This window comes from Malania oleifera, chromosome 2 (genome assembly GCF_029873635.1).
Source record: "Malania oleifera isolate guangnan ecotype guangnan chromosome 2, ASM2987363v1, whole genome shotgun sequence".
Classification (NCBI taxonomy): Eukaryota; Viridiplantae; Streptophyta; class Magnoliopsida; order Santalales; family Ximeniaceae; genus Malania; species Malania oleifera.
Genome location: NC_080418.1, coordinates 94812724 through 94828049, shown reverse-complemented (window position 1 = coordinate 94828049; position 15326 = coordinate 94812724). Strand labels below are relative to the sequence as shown.

At 37.0% G+C, this 15326-nt stretch overlaps 1 protein-coding gene across 1 annotated transcript; it reads right to left on the bottom strand.

Moving 5' to 3' along the window:
- Nucleotides 1-501: 501 nt before the first annotated feature.
- Nucleotides 502-12319, bottom strand: LOC131147878 (eukaryotic translation initiation factor 2 subunit alpha homolog). The gene is made up of 7 exons (XM_058097509.1): nt 11722-12319; nt 6551-6607; nt 5485-5571; nt 5258-5404; nt 5041-5145; nt 1027-1125; nt 502-836 (listed from the first exon to the last, which is right to left on the bottom strand). Exons 1-7 carry the CDS (start codon nt 12103-12105, stop codon nt 681-683), a joined length of 1035 nt encoding a protein of 344 aa, XP_057953492.1. The 5' UTR covers nt 12106-12319; the 3' UTR covers nt 502-680.
- Nucleotides 12320-15326: the final 3007 nt, after the last annotated feature.

Here is a 15326-nt window from a genome sequence, read left to right as displayed (position 1 = left end):
AGCTAGCCAAATAGTACTTCCATGAGAAGTGAGTGAGATGTGATTTATTTAAATTTGAGCCATTGTGCCCAATGTTTGATGCTTATCCCTCTACATGATCGCACAACTCAGCTACAAACAAAATGTTACTCGATTTACAAGAACAAAAATCTAATGGGGACCAATTAAGCATCATAAAAGCCCTAATTAAGATTATTGTAATAAGAGACTATTTTTCAATAAATTCAATTTATTTTAGAATCATTACATTACATCCAACTGTACCAACCAAACCCCACGGTCCCGCCAATTCACATCAGAGATGCACCTTCTATCAGCATGTCTTTGTTTGACTATGATCCACACCCAATTAAAAGAATAAATAAAATAAAATAAAATAGGAAACTGAAATCCATAGTTATCTAAATCACACGAACCAGAGCATTTTCCTTTTTTTTTGTTTGGAGGGGAGAGGGAAGGAAGGAGAATGTAAAATAACAAATTCTAACAAAATTCTTCCAAAAAAAAACAAAAACCTTGTATTGTTTTGCCCAATTAATTTTGGGAAGTGCCCGACCTAACAACATTAACACAAAACTTGTGATGGGTTTTGCACATCCATTCAGAAACAAAGTGAAGAAAAAAATAAAGAGGAGAGAAATACAAGGGAAATTTTCAAAATAACCAACTATGCCGCCTCTTCATTCTGTAATCCCTGAACCATGGTTCTCGACATCAATTTCTCCCATGCCTGTATCTTCCTCTTCTTCACTATCTTCATCGCCGGTAACCTCCTCATTCTCTTGACGGAGCTTAGCCATGTGCTCGGCCAGTAGTTTATCATCTCTTTCACTCACCTACAATAATGCCACCATATCAGATCAACAATTGGATGGATACAAAGGCTTCCAACAGCAAATTTTGGAAGGGAGGACCAAGCAAGAAAATGTAGTTATTAGGGATATGTATGCAATGATTTCAAGTCCAGCAGCCGTTTAAAACAAATGACAACATCAATGTTATAATTAAATCAAAGAGAAGACATACTGCTCTGGCTGCCTCCTTCACAATAAGTTTTCCTTTGTGTCGCTCTATTTCTTCAGTGCAAGCTGTAATTGCTTTGTTAAGAACCAAAATTCCCTGGTCCTGCATACCCAAATATACATACATATATATATATATATATATATATATATATATAACATTATTAGGAAAGTGGCCAGTTGGTACAATACTCCACTTAGTACAGTTTATTGTAATCAAACAAATCATAGCAGCCAAAAACCTACCACACAAATAAAGAATGCTCAATATCAAGAGCAAATAAGAGAATTGATGGCCAAAAATATATCACAAATATACGAGATCTAGAATGAGAGGATAAAAGTAGTTATTTTCAAAATACAAGGTTTGGTTACCCATTTGGAGCATGCTTGAATGCGGATTCTAAAATGGGATTTCATTAAATCTTCGGATTTCTAAAATCCCATCCACCAAATTCATGTGCTTGGACAAATTTGTAACACGCAGGTTAGAAATTCTAATTTGGGCTTTAAGATGGGATCATAACCCACATAATCCCTTCTTCAAACCCCATTTTTTAGCAGTAAAGTTACAAAATCTGACTCTTTGGGGAAATATGGAATATGGCTATCACAAAGATGAGCACAGATCAGCAGCCTCTATGTTGCAACAATGAGCTGACCCTCCTATTATTTTTTTTCTTAAAAATATCAATATGTAGAGATCTTTTATTTTCTGTCTTCCATACAAGGGTCTTGAATCTAGATATAGATTATATTTAATTCTTGGTCCTCTCTTTATCATGTTCTTTGTATTATAAGTTGTCAGTTATCATATATTGAACAATTTGTTTGGTACAATCCCCCACGTGGCTGTGCTGCTGTGTTTGCACAAAGAATAAAAGTGTATTAACAAATTGCCCTTCATTATTTTTACTTTTTTCCCCTGCTATTGAAGATAAATGATGATAATCAAGTTCCCCATCATATACAAAGTTAGGAAAACAAGGATTTTAATACTCCTAGGATTTGTAATTATCCCACCCGACATGCACTATGGAAATCTTGCATATATAGTGATGGTTTAGGCTTCAATTATCTGAGGCACCTTTATAGGACAAAACTATGAGGCAAGTGGCCAAAGTGGACAATACCTTACCACAGTTGGGACAAGACTTACAATTTGTATAAGAGCCAGCCTCAGATACTGTCGTGTGGGTATACACATAGGTGAAGGTCCCACACATAGGGGTTTAAGCCACTATGGATTCAGACATCAGACGGGAAAGCATGTCTCGATCCCACATCAGACATGTACTAGGTAAGATATTGGCCATATAAGGATGGATAAGGTTTCAATCTTGTGAGGTGTCTTTTTATAAGACAAAAACATGAGGGAACAATACTTCACTAGAGTTGGGCCGATAATGTTACATTAAATATCACAATCCCACATCAGAAATGTACTAGGAAGATCTTAGCCATATAAGATGGTGAAAGTTTCACAATCTTGTGAGGCATTTTTTAAAGGAAAAAATTGCGACCTCGTCAAAGTTGGGCAAAGATCGCTATATTTAGTGTCAAAATAGTACTATTATGTGGGTGGATCCTAGACATAGGTGTTGGTGACTGACTAACCAACTAGGGGAGAGAGAACAATTTGTTAGAAGCTCCCCCAGAAACAAATATTTATAGAATTTGGTAATCTCTTCCCCTATTAGAGTCTACTCCCTCAACATAACCTCTGATTCTAAGTTCAAATATTTCTATAAGACCTATCCTTCTGCACGCACGAGAAAAGCCAAAATTGACATTCCCTACCTTGACCCAATTCACCCTGGCTTTGTATTGCCAACACATATCCTCCATCAAGGAGCACCTCCAACTCATTGCACAAAGCAGATTGTCTAAACCTAGCCTCATAATCTAATAAACCACACTCCTCAAGTCCATCCAACCACATAATTTCAAAGGAAAAAATGTTGTTTTTTCTCTTCAATATTCCCTAAATACTTCTACTTCAGTCACCTTTTCCTTGACACTCTACAGTTTTTCCATGAATATTGAATCCCTCCCAAACCTCGTCTTGACACTCATCCCAACCAATTTTCGTACCTAAAGGATGCATCAGCCACATATGTTGAAGCAAAAATGGGAAGACCTCTACTACTCAAGTTGGATTCATGGAGTATGGGGCAATGGTCCGAGGATCTCGACAGAATCTCCTGCACTAAATGTGGAAAAGTGTCTACCCACAAATTGGTGACAAGAATATATTACTATGAGAGGTAACCTATCTCTCAAAGCCAACCAAGTAAAGCTTGCACAGAGGGATGTCCCTAAGCTCGCAATCCCAGATGACAAAATCAAACCTCCTCATATACATGTAGTGATCTTCAATCCCCCTAAGTTTATTACTAGAGCTTCAAATAACATTGACACCCACCCCACCCCCCATAACATACCACATAACACAGACAGCAAAGGCCAAAGACATCAACAAACTCGCCCAAGAAAGAGTTTCTCAAGGATGACCTGTTTAAACCATAAATTGATGTTAACCACAGGTTCCCAATCCTTCAGACCTCTAACAAAATCGGAAAAGAGAAAAGTCTCCCCAAGGCAATCAATAATGGAAGTCAACCTTATGTCCCAAGCCACTATTTGACCCTAGAAAGCCCCAGAAGAAGGTAATGCCAACCAATCTTGTTCCTGCAGTCCCAAATAATTCAGAGGAGAAAAATATTCACTTCCCTCAAATTACTATCTTGAAGAAACAAAATATCAAGGTTAACCTTATCTAATAATTCCTTAACCACTCTTCTATTACCCGAGTTCCCTAGCCCTCTAACATCCCATTTTACAATGCTAAAGACCCTTGATGACTTGCCTCCTATATCATGTTTAAGAGACTTCACCAATTTATCCGACTCCCTACTCAATTTCTTAGCCCTCTTCCTCTCCCTGAACTCTCTATAGGTCAGCCTAACTCTCTCACACTGATTTGGGTGTCCGATGTAGTTCAGTTTAGGTTTTCTTGGTTCCAGACCTCGCTTAGGATTATAGCTTTCAGAAATGCATTCCAATTCATGTAAGATACGAGACCCTTCCAAGTTCCTTTCCCAATCTGCACCCATGCCTGTTTTTGACGCCTCACATTTCACAAAAAAGTTCTCAATTAGAGGTCCTCCAATTTCAGTGGAGTGAGAACTGAAAGAATAAGCGCCATCCTCATCTTGCTTCAGTCTCCCCCTCCACACTGTTTGCTTCCCCTTGTTCTGTAGGTCAAGACCCCCAGCTCCTAGACTCATTTAAATTTTACTAGACTTTTGAAAGCCTCTAGAGTGTCATATCAGGTATTTTTGCATTTTCTTTCTCCAAAAAGACACCAGTTCTCCTCCCCCCTCCCCCTTTGTTCCTGCTCGTGCACGCCTTAGCTGCTTCATGGGCTTTAGGAGAGGTCTCAAGGTGGTCTCAAGCAGCTCCTTCACCAGTACAGTATAAAGCTAACACAATATGCAGTCCTCATCCCATTAGGTTGGGAAAGGTCGCACAGTTCAGAAAAATGTTCTAGGAATTGCCCTTCTCTCTAGCAGTAAAGAAAAAGAACAAATAAGATCGCATCGACAAGATTATTGCCTCTGCACATTAGTTGACTACTTTAGGAATGAATATTTAATTAACAGTCCAAAAGTTAATAGAAATTTAACAGAAGCAGAGGGGGGGGGGTGAAGTTCCCATTCAAATCTTCTAATAAAAACAATGTGATAAAATATGTGAAAAATAAAATAAAAATAAAAAAACCTTTTTCCTCGATGCCTCCATCGAAAACTAGGCTATCGTGTAGCAGAGAATTAGTTAATAACAGGAATGGAGCTTCACCTACTTATGGCAAGAGTTTCACCTACTTATGGCAAGTGCCAACCAAATAAGCAAAATGGCCACACAGAGCCCATAGGGCACACGACACCAAACAATTCCAAACAGACAATACAATAATTTATCAAATCAAAATATATGTGATGATTTGCATTATTACCTTGTCAAGAGTCTGAGTAGTCAGAACATAAAGTGGGGGAGCAACCAACTTAATTTTAACTGGGCACTCCTTATTGCCAGCAGCTTCAGCTTTCCGCATGGCTTCCTGCAACATAAAAAATGACAGGCTAGCTTTTAAAATTAAGAAAATACTTCCACAGTAAACTCCTGATAGACCAGCCGATCAATAGAAGGAAACATGAGGCAAAGGAGAAAACCTTAATGTGAAGAACGCCATCAAACTGGAAGCATTTCATTTCAATATCAGCGCGAATTTTCAATGGTTGAGGGGTCATTCGTCTTCTAATATTTTTTACTAATGCATCTTTGACTTCCTCTGAGATGGCAGGAACTACCTTTGTCACCTATTGACGGAAGACATGGGAAATGGCTTCAGCTAACAAGTGGAAGAAGGAAACATAAAACCTATGCCAACAAACATTACCTCTTGTCCATCAGGACCAGCTTCTTTAACTTCACGGGTAAGGGAATTTAGAACCGAATCAGGATCATTGACTATTATTTTGAATGCCTACATAAGAAATAGTTCAGGTTCTAAGTGGCAACTCAGGAGATACAAATCTCAAAAAGGTGGTAAACCATGGTTTTAAATAAAGGCCGTGACCGTTACGTAACGCCGTTACATTACGGTTTTTTGGGTTGCCGATACCGTTACACACCGCAAAATTGGTGTGAAGAAAAATCACGGCCATAGCGGCCGTTATGAACTGCGGACGTTACGTAAAGGCCGCTACGGCCATTACGTAACCACTATAGGACTATTACACCAAAAAAATTATTTTATTTTTTGCTTTTTCTTCTCACTTTTTCCCTCTCTTTCATAAATCATTTTCAATATACCATGTGGCGAGAGGGGGAAAAGATTATAATGAGGATGACAATGATACAAAATTTACTATTTTTTAAATATTCACAATAGATGCATTAATTAACAATTTGAAAATACTAGTTAGGAAAATATTTTATTTGGATAATATTAGTAATGTGATATTAATGTTCTATATTTTTCAACTTCAACCATCTTTCTTTTCTAGCTATTTTATATTTGTATTATTTGTATGTCTTATGTGTCTAATAGATTAATGGAGTGTAAAATGTATTTTGTTCTATTAATTAATTTAGCACACATAAGAATGTATCACACATAAGAACAATGAGAAGTATAAATGCACACACACACACGTAATTTTTCTATCAATGGTGGTTTAAAACAAATGTAAACTTGTTGCCCTTACCAAAGAACTTAGTTACTACTTACTCGAACTAAATGATCCAAAATACACTAAAACTCTTTTTAAGAAGGGCTAAAAGCTTAAAACATGCAAGTACACTAACATGCACAAGGTTGTGCATGCTTCAAAAATATTCACAGCCGTTACACCTGCTTCCCGTTACGTAACATCCGCTACTCCCGCTTCCCGTTACACTAGTTACTGTTACGTTACGCTACCCGCAACCGCAATTTAAACCCATGTGGTAAACAATCTCACCTCAAAAGCATGACCATACTTCCGATACAACGGCCATCCGACATGCACATACAAATCCTGCAATGAATAAAAGTTGCATTGTTAATAGCCATGAAATAAGCATCCAACCTAATCAGAACCTCCAACAGTAGAAGCTTTGGTTAAGAGTGTCCCCCAAACCACCCCGCAGAGGGGGGGGGGGGGAGGGGGAGGAATAAGGAAAAAGAAAAGCACATCTTCCAAACTGCAAAAGAAAGGTTAGGAAGAAGATGAGTTTAATATATTTCTTCATATTCAAACAATTAGAACAGCACGCATAGTGACAAAGAATTATTCAAATTACATGGATTGAAATGTGAATTTTGAAAACAATAGACTGCCAAAAAAAGTTGTTTGCAGTCAAATTACATAAGAAAACCAAAAATTACCCCAATTTCTAGAGCTACTAAACAACAGTGTTATGGAGAAGCACAGGGGAGAACTTTGGATGCTTGTATTTCTATAGTTTTAGAAATTAGGATTTTTATTTTAGTTTGAAAAAAAAAATCTATTTCTCTAATAAATTAAGTCAACTTTGGGCTATTTTTCGTATTTTTAAGCACAGTTGTCAAATTAAGATTCAAATAGTGCATCAAAATTCCACTTTTGGGAATCAAGAATCAAATCAAATTGTAAGATCTGGTATCATTTCCAAAATCACTTCTAAATGGCATGCATATATTGATATGCAAACAAGAAGAAAAATAGCAAAATATATTTAAATTTAGACAATAAAAAATTCATACTTCATGTGTATGCTTTCCTTAAACAAATGAAAAATAAGGGGAATGAATCAAGAAATATTAATAAAAAATGAACTAAGAGTTTTGTTCAGTTCCACTGAACTCGTGTCCGGGCCAGAATGAAGATTATGCATAAATCCTTAACTCCGGCCCAGTGACTGCATTAAGAGTACTTTGGCAGAGTCTATGGTAGCAATGGCGCCTCTGAGGGATGTCTCCCCAACCAGACATCATGGTGGCGGCCTTGTGCCTCCTCCACCAGCTGTAAATAAGATTCAACCATGAGAACTTACATCTGGTTGAGGAAAATTGCATTTAATAATATATTAATTTATAGTTTCTTAAAAGGAAACAATGTGCCACTCCCTGAATTCGGCCCTGTCGACAGCAAATCCTGATGTTTCAATATTCGCATAGCAGGTAGCCGGTGCTCTAGATTTAAGAGTTCCCTAAAGATGGTAAGGAGATGGCCTGAAGGAGACACGTGACTTTTTTGGAAGGAAACTTATTCAAGTCGATCAAGGTAGAACCTCAGCTGCCACACTCAAAAACTGACCTTCCACATTAGTATTTCTAACAGAGGCCTGTTAGTCCTATACGGAAAAAGGGACGGGCATTGCGACATTTTGGTAGATTAGTGACAAATTCAAATATTAGTGACCTCATTGATTTAGTCAATAATTCAATAAACACAGGTGTATTTAATCCTGCACAAATGAATATGCAACATTCGTGGTCCATATGAGCATGACAGCCAACAAATATAATTAATAATAAACTACACAATTTTGAGCAATTTGAAAGCAATTCCAATGAAGGAAACTCAAACATCCATTACAATGACTCTATCGACCATTTGATGCATGACCATTACAATCACCATCTTCCTTCGCTTTTGCAATCTTTGCAATTACCAATCAAAGTATGCAATGCTGCTATCAATAAATTTGGTTTTCCCATGATATTGAAGACCACAAAACCTGCATCATGAAGGAAAATAAAGGCATTTGCAAAAATCCTTCACAGGCCATTTGTTTTATCCTGCTTCGCAAGGCATAAACTAGCCTTTCAAGTTTCAAGCATCAAACCAGTAGCACTCGATATACTTTCAATGACATACTTGGATTTTTTTTCCTTTAAATTTGCTCCAAGATCAACCCTTTATTAACCCCAAATTTAAATCGCAAAAAAAACAATTGGCAATTATTTGCAACACCCCCCCTCCCCCCCACACAAGGCTCACATACCTCTTCAGAAGGCATGATATATGGAGTCTAACCACCACAGTTAGAGAAATTGTATTGTGACTTGAACTTCCAGAAAATTTCAACGACCCAACTCTTCAACCTCGATTGTCCATTTCCACCCAAAGTAAGAGCAACAATTAGTTACTCTAGAGTTTGTTAAAAATTCTTTACTTATGGAACCTATTTCATCCCTTGCATCTACTCTCTCCACGTCTTCTTTGACCAAATCTAGCAGAGCATTGTCTGTTATTCTAGAACATGGACCACATGCATATTTGCTTGAGTTGCCAATAGATCTGGATATTAGATTAATCTTGTTTTGGAAGACTTGTAATCTTAATGGAGGACATTGCGGCCTTCTATGCTACTTGAAACTGGAGGATCTTTTAGGTGCTCTCCTGTGGTGATTGATGATGCAATACGGTTCGTGCCACCTCTTGATTTGCCTAAATGTTAAACTTCGTCTTGCTCATGGAGATAAACCTACTCTTCCATTTCACAGCTGAGGTCGAGTTTTCTCTAAGGGGAGTTTGATCGAGAACCACCAAGAGGACTTTAGTCTTCTCTCTCCCTCTCCCTCTCCCTCTCTCTCTCTCTCTCTCTCTCTCCTTTCTTCTTCTTCATTCATATTCCCTTCTCCTTTTGTTCTTTCACCATTCTGTTATGTTCTCTGTCGCCCTTAATTCTTTTTTCTTTCCAGCAGCCTCTTTATTCTTCTCTTCTTCACTCTATATCTCTACCTTATTCTCTCTACCTCTCTGTTTCTAACTTTCTAATCCTATCCCTCATCATATTGTCATGATAACATAACTACTATTAACAGTTCATCCTCACTGTTCAAGCACTCCAATACCTACTTCTACGTCCAATAATGCAACAATTAACAAGTACAAATGCATGAACCAACATTTGCTGGTGCACGAATGCATGTGCAACATTTTTGCTCTATAAGAAAGCATGGTATGCAGCAGCTATAACCAATAATAAAAACTCAAACATCCATTACCAGTGTTTTGAAAGGCATTTTTTAGGCGCACCTCAGTGCGTTTTGGGACAAAAACACCTCAAGGCATGTGTAAAGGCGTAAATCCAATAAAGCGTATGCCTCAGCCAAAAAAGCACACTTTTTTATGCCTCATATGCAAGGCGTGTGCCTTTTGGTATTTGTAATTCCAGAGCCCAAAACACACTGAAACCCTATCCTCCCTCTCTCTCTTGCAAAGCTTCTTCTCCTCTGCTCTGTCGTCGAAGCCTAACAAAGCCTTCGCTCTCTCTTTGAAGCTTGGACAAAGCTCAACGAAGCCTCTACTCTCTCTCGAAGCCTCGACGAAGCCTCTCTCTCTTTCAAAGATTCAACGAAGCTCGGCAAAGCCTCTACTCTCTCTTTCAAAGACTCGACGAAGCTCGGCAAAGCCTCTACACTCTCTCAACGAACCCTCTACTCGAAGTGTCTGCTCTCCCTTATGCCTCGACGAAGCCTTTGCTCAAAGCCTCTGCTCTCTCTCTCTCACTCTCTCAAAGTCTCTGTCCAGTGGGTCAGACCATATTATTTTTACAATCACCCAAGAGTTGACTAAATGAATTTAAAAATTATTCCCATTTTCTCATGAAAGTTGGGTTCAAGGTTGGAGAAGTTTCAGGCGTCTCCCAAACAGCCCTTTAACAGGTTGGAGAAATTTTGTAATTTGGCTTTTTCTCTTTTGTTTGAATACTTATGGCTTATTTTTAATACTTAAGAATTATATTTTTACTTTTTTCTCCATTATTCTAATATTTTTCTCATTGTTCTACTATATATAAATTTATTTATTTATTAATTATTTTAAAAAATACAATCCCAAAATGCTTACGCCTCAACGCCTTGAGGCTTACGCCTCGTCTCGCGGAGGGTAAAACGCCTCGCCTTACGCCTTCGCCTTCTAAAACACTGTCCATTACAATGACTCTTTTCCCATGAAAATGCAGTCCAAAAAAGCCTGCATCATGAACGAAAATAAAGGCATTAGCAGAAAACCTTTTGATGCACGACAACATCATGGATCTGCCGACAAAAAGAATTTAGAAGGAATTGAGGAGAGAAGAACAAGGAAAGAAGAAGAAGAAGAAGGATGAAGAAGAGAAGGAGAAGAGGGAGATGCACTCCAAGTGGGAAGAACACACGTTAATCTCATTTCAAATTTAACAAAGAACCTAACTCTTACATGGCTTTAACAGACTACTTACAAAGAAGCCTATAATACAAGAAATTACATATATACCCCGTAAATAAATGAAATTACAAACACAGCCCTAAATTACAAAAATACTAAAAACAAGCCCCAAAATACACATAATCCTATACTAATTAAACTAAGCACACAATAAACTATTAACTAAACCCAACAATCCCTTTACCTAATTCTTCTAAATTAGTCTCCAACAAGGGTTTTCCCACGGTCCAGCTTCTTGTCCTAAATCACCTTCTCAGGTCGTTTGTTTTACTCCCTCCCAGTCAAGGCATAAACTAGCCCTTCAAGCATCCAACCAGCTGTACTTGATATAATTTCAGTGACATATTTGGAGTTATTTCCCTTTAAATTTTGTTCCAAAATCAACCCTTTATTAACCCCAAATCTTACATCACAAAAAATTTTAGAGAATAATTTTTTGCACACCACCTGCACAAGGCTTCCATGCCTTTGGGAAAAACATGATGCACGGATTCTAACCACCGCATTCTGAGAAGTTGTTTCATGACTTGAACCCATGACCTTCAAGTTTAAACATAACACCTCATAATTGATCATTGAGTCAAGCGCTGCCCTCATTTTTAGATACTACAGTAAATTACAGTTTTGAACTCTGCAATTTACTAATGTCTCATCAACTTAAAAACTTGCAAGCAACTATGGCAAATGCATCACAGATTTTGAAATGGATATTGCAAAGTTAACTAAATCACAATTCTACATAAAGAAAGGAAAACAAAGCGCTCCACACAACATTTTTCACTACATTGTTTACCCCTGACTAGAAACAATTAATCAAAAAAAAGCATTTCTCACGACATTGCTTATCAAAATTTTTTAAAAAAAAATTAAAAATTTTTTTAAAAAAAAAAAAAGAAAATGAATTTTTCACAATTTGAAGACCAAAAGAACATACAGACTGAATTTAATTTCACCTCCAAATCGAGACTCATAGTCTCGGCCACATGGCGCATGATGGAATGCACGAGCTTGCTCTTATTATACCTTTCCTCGCACGCCTGAATGTCCTCCTCCGAGACCCTGCGCTTGCTGAGATCGATGTAGCCCTTCTCCTTGTCGACACGGAGGACCATGACGGGCTCGATGCGTCCGACCTTGATCAGGCTGCTGACACTGCGAATCCGGCGGCGAGAGAGCTCCGAGAATAAAATCATGCCCTCGATGTTGTTGTACTCGAGCAGGGAGACGTAGGCGCCCATGTCGGCGATGTGCTTCACCTGAATCATCACCGCCATGTCCACCTCCGGATACTTGGCTTCGTACATCCGGCACTCCAGATTGGGCGCGTTCGTCGCCATAGTTGGGGTCTAGGGCTTGCGGAGTTCGGTGGTTGAAGAGGAGTTGTTGTCGTCTAGGTTTTGGGAGGGGTTTGGGCAGGGTCTGATTCGCACCCTTCCCCTAATTGTAAATGCCCCTTCTGTTTTTGATTCCCTTTTTCTTTTTCTTTTTCTTTTTTCCGGCTCTCTTTCTGTCGACATCCCCTAATACAGAACACAGTTCTGGAGTTCCCCAAGACTGATTTTTCTTTTTTCTTTAAAATACCTAAAATACCCATGCAAGTACGTCTAATTTTTCTAAACAAGCTAAAACGCTTTTGTTATGAAAAATAGGATTATGGAAAAGTGATGTCACTTCATCTTCCTTCATCCTAATAAATATAATGTTATTTATATTACCCTATAAAAGGGCATCTTACCTCTCACATTTATAATATATATCATTACATGCTTCAATACTTACTTATATACTTGAAGTAAGTAGGGTATATAGAAAGAAGATGAAAGATAAAGAGAAGATAAAGATATCTTGTATAAGGCCGATTTCATATCATATTGTAATTCTTCCCATGATAGTGAATTTTTGATTTCATCCGCCTGTGAAGCAGGCATAGCCGAACCACATAAATTTTTGTTTAGTCTCTATTTATTTATTTTCCTAGTTATTTTCTACATCTTTTATAACACGTTATCAGTACGAGACTCTAACCAACTGACATAATTCTTTAATTCTTATTTAATTCACGAGACTCTAACCGACAAATATATTTCTATATATTTAACCGCCTTAATGAACGGTTTTATTTCTCTTTATACCACCTTAATGGTCGGTTTTATTTATGTACCGTCTATATATATATATATATATATATATATAAACTATCAATCTCTACAAGAGATGGTATAATAGTCCTCCTAAAGAGGTTATATATTTAAATTGTCTATATATATATATATATATATATATATATATATCTCCCGAAGAGATAGTCTTCCTAAAAAAGCAATATATTTAAATTTTTCATTTACATATTTAAATCTCCTGAAGAGATAGTGTAACGCCCCAAACCCTTAAACCCGGGTCCGGTGCGTTATACCTGATATAATCCTCCTGATAATTCATAATCTATAATATATGCAGCGGAAAACATAAATATAATCTTCATATAAGTAATACTATAATACCATAATTTCGTAATACCAGAGTTTACTAACTCTATCTAAATTTCGTATTATCCATCCAACACCTGCATTTCCATATATACATAATTCCAAAACATTCCAATATTTTCAAAATCATTCATCCCTCAACATCCTTAAAACATAACGACATAAAACATTAAACATAAATGTTTACATCCAAAAGGTCATCAACATATACCATGTTTCTTTATATTCCTAAAAAAGACTAAATACCTTCGAGCTCCCTAAGCCCGACCTCAAGGATGTCCTAAAAAAGAAATAATCATATTCGTGTGAGACACATCTCAGTAAGGGAAGAAATATACATATTAAAACAGCGTGTGGCTAACATGAGGATATAAACATCATTTTAATAACATTTGCAAAACATTATCATAACCTTTGAAATCATTCTCTGAGCCTAATCAAACATAAGCAAAAGATTTAACCCATGAGATTACCTAAGGATAGGGGTGATTACCCGTCCATATAAATAGAACCCCTCTGCTCTAATACTTAGGTAACTCTAAGGTCGCAACTAAAGCATACTAGGATACTCAACTTACTCTGTAAGCCCTCAAGTGTGTGTTAGATCTCGTACTCACACCGTTCAACAATGGTTCACTAGCAGAGGCCCTAAGGATAAGGAAATCTACCTGCCCATACAAGTAGGTTCCCACTGCCCTAGTACGTTATGCAGCTATTGCCACATCTGAAGTTAGTAGCGCACTCACCTTTCTCAGCAAGCCCTCAAGTGAACAGTATACCCCGCCCAAATCATAACATGTTCTACGTACATAAATACTTCTAATATCATAATACATCATTCTTTTTGTCATCATTCAATCATACACACCTGTTCATATTCATAACTTAAATATTACATTGCATTTCACTTTAAGTGACTCTTTTCCATTTTCATCATTTACATTTCACATTTCATTTCATTGCATAACGTTTTCATTTCATCCTTTTGTACTACAGCTGGTCTTTAGCCATCATCAGTTAGTCCACATAGAAATGCGCTAGAATCTGCTAACACAGCTCCTTTTAGCTGTCATCAGTTAGTCTACATAAAAATGCGTTAGAATCTGCTAACATGGTTGTTTTTCAGCTGTCTTACATTTACTCAATTGCATTTAATATACACAAGTAACATAGTCCATATCATATTTTATTCATAATATTTTACTTACTTAATTTGCATCTCATACATTTAACATATATTTGCACAGAACTTACATTACTCATATCACACAATTTAACAGTAACATTCATACTTATTTCTGTAAAATAGGTCAACCCACATTTAACATTTATATGTTGGAAATACATTTCATTTCTTACATAATTCCTCAGAAAATACTTTTCCCTTTCATCCATTTACTTTCACATATACATAACTATATAAACATTCCTAGGCTCAGAAAACATAATTTTACATGGTTGGCATTTCAAATTCACTTAAAAACATATATACATAAATAACACATAATCCATTTAATTCATGAAAACTTGAATTAATACATAAATTTCCCCTTACCTAACTTTCAAACTATGCTGATAGGATCCCTGAACTGATGCCCACAGCATTCACTTGGGTCCTGAACCAAAAATCCTAATTTAATTAAAATAAATTTCAACTAACTCAAATCTTAAGAAAAACACCTATTTACTATTTCCTAAGTTCCAGATAATATTATTTGTTAAGGAATTCCTAAAATAACTCACTTACCATGGTTTTGGGATGTTTCCCAAACCCTTCAAACCAACGCTTAGCTCCTACAGTCTTGTAAAGAATGATCCTACGAATCCCGTGGTGGTTCCAGATCAGCAAACCGGGTCAAATCCGGACCGAAATCGAAGAGAGAAGGTTGGGAGACCATTTTAGAGAGAGAGGAGAGAGAGTTTGTGAATTCTCGCTGAAAAATGAAGAAAACTCTATTTATAGTCAGGGCTTCATCGATGAGACATGTGGATTCATTGACGAGGCATTGTAGAGACTTCGTCGACGAGAATATACTATTGCCACCAAATTCAGAGTTCCAAAAATACTCTCA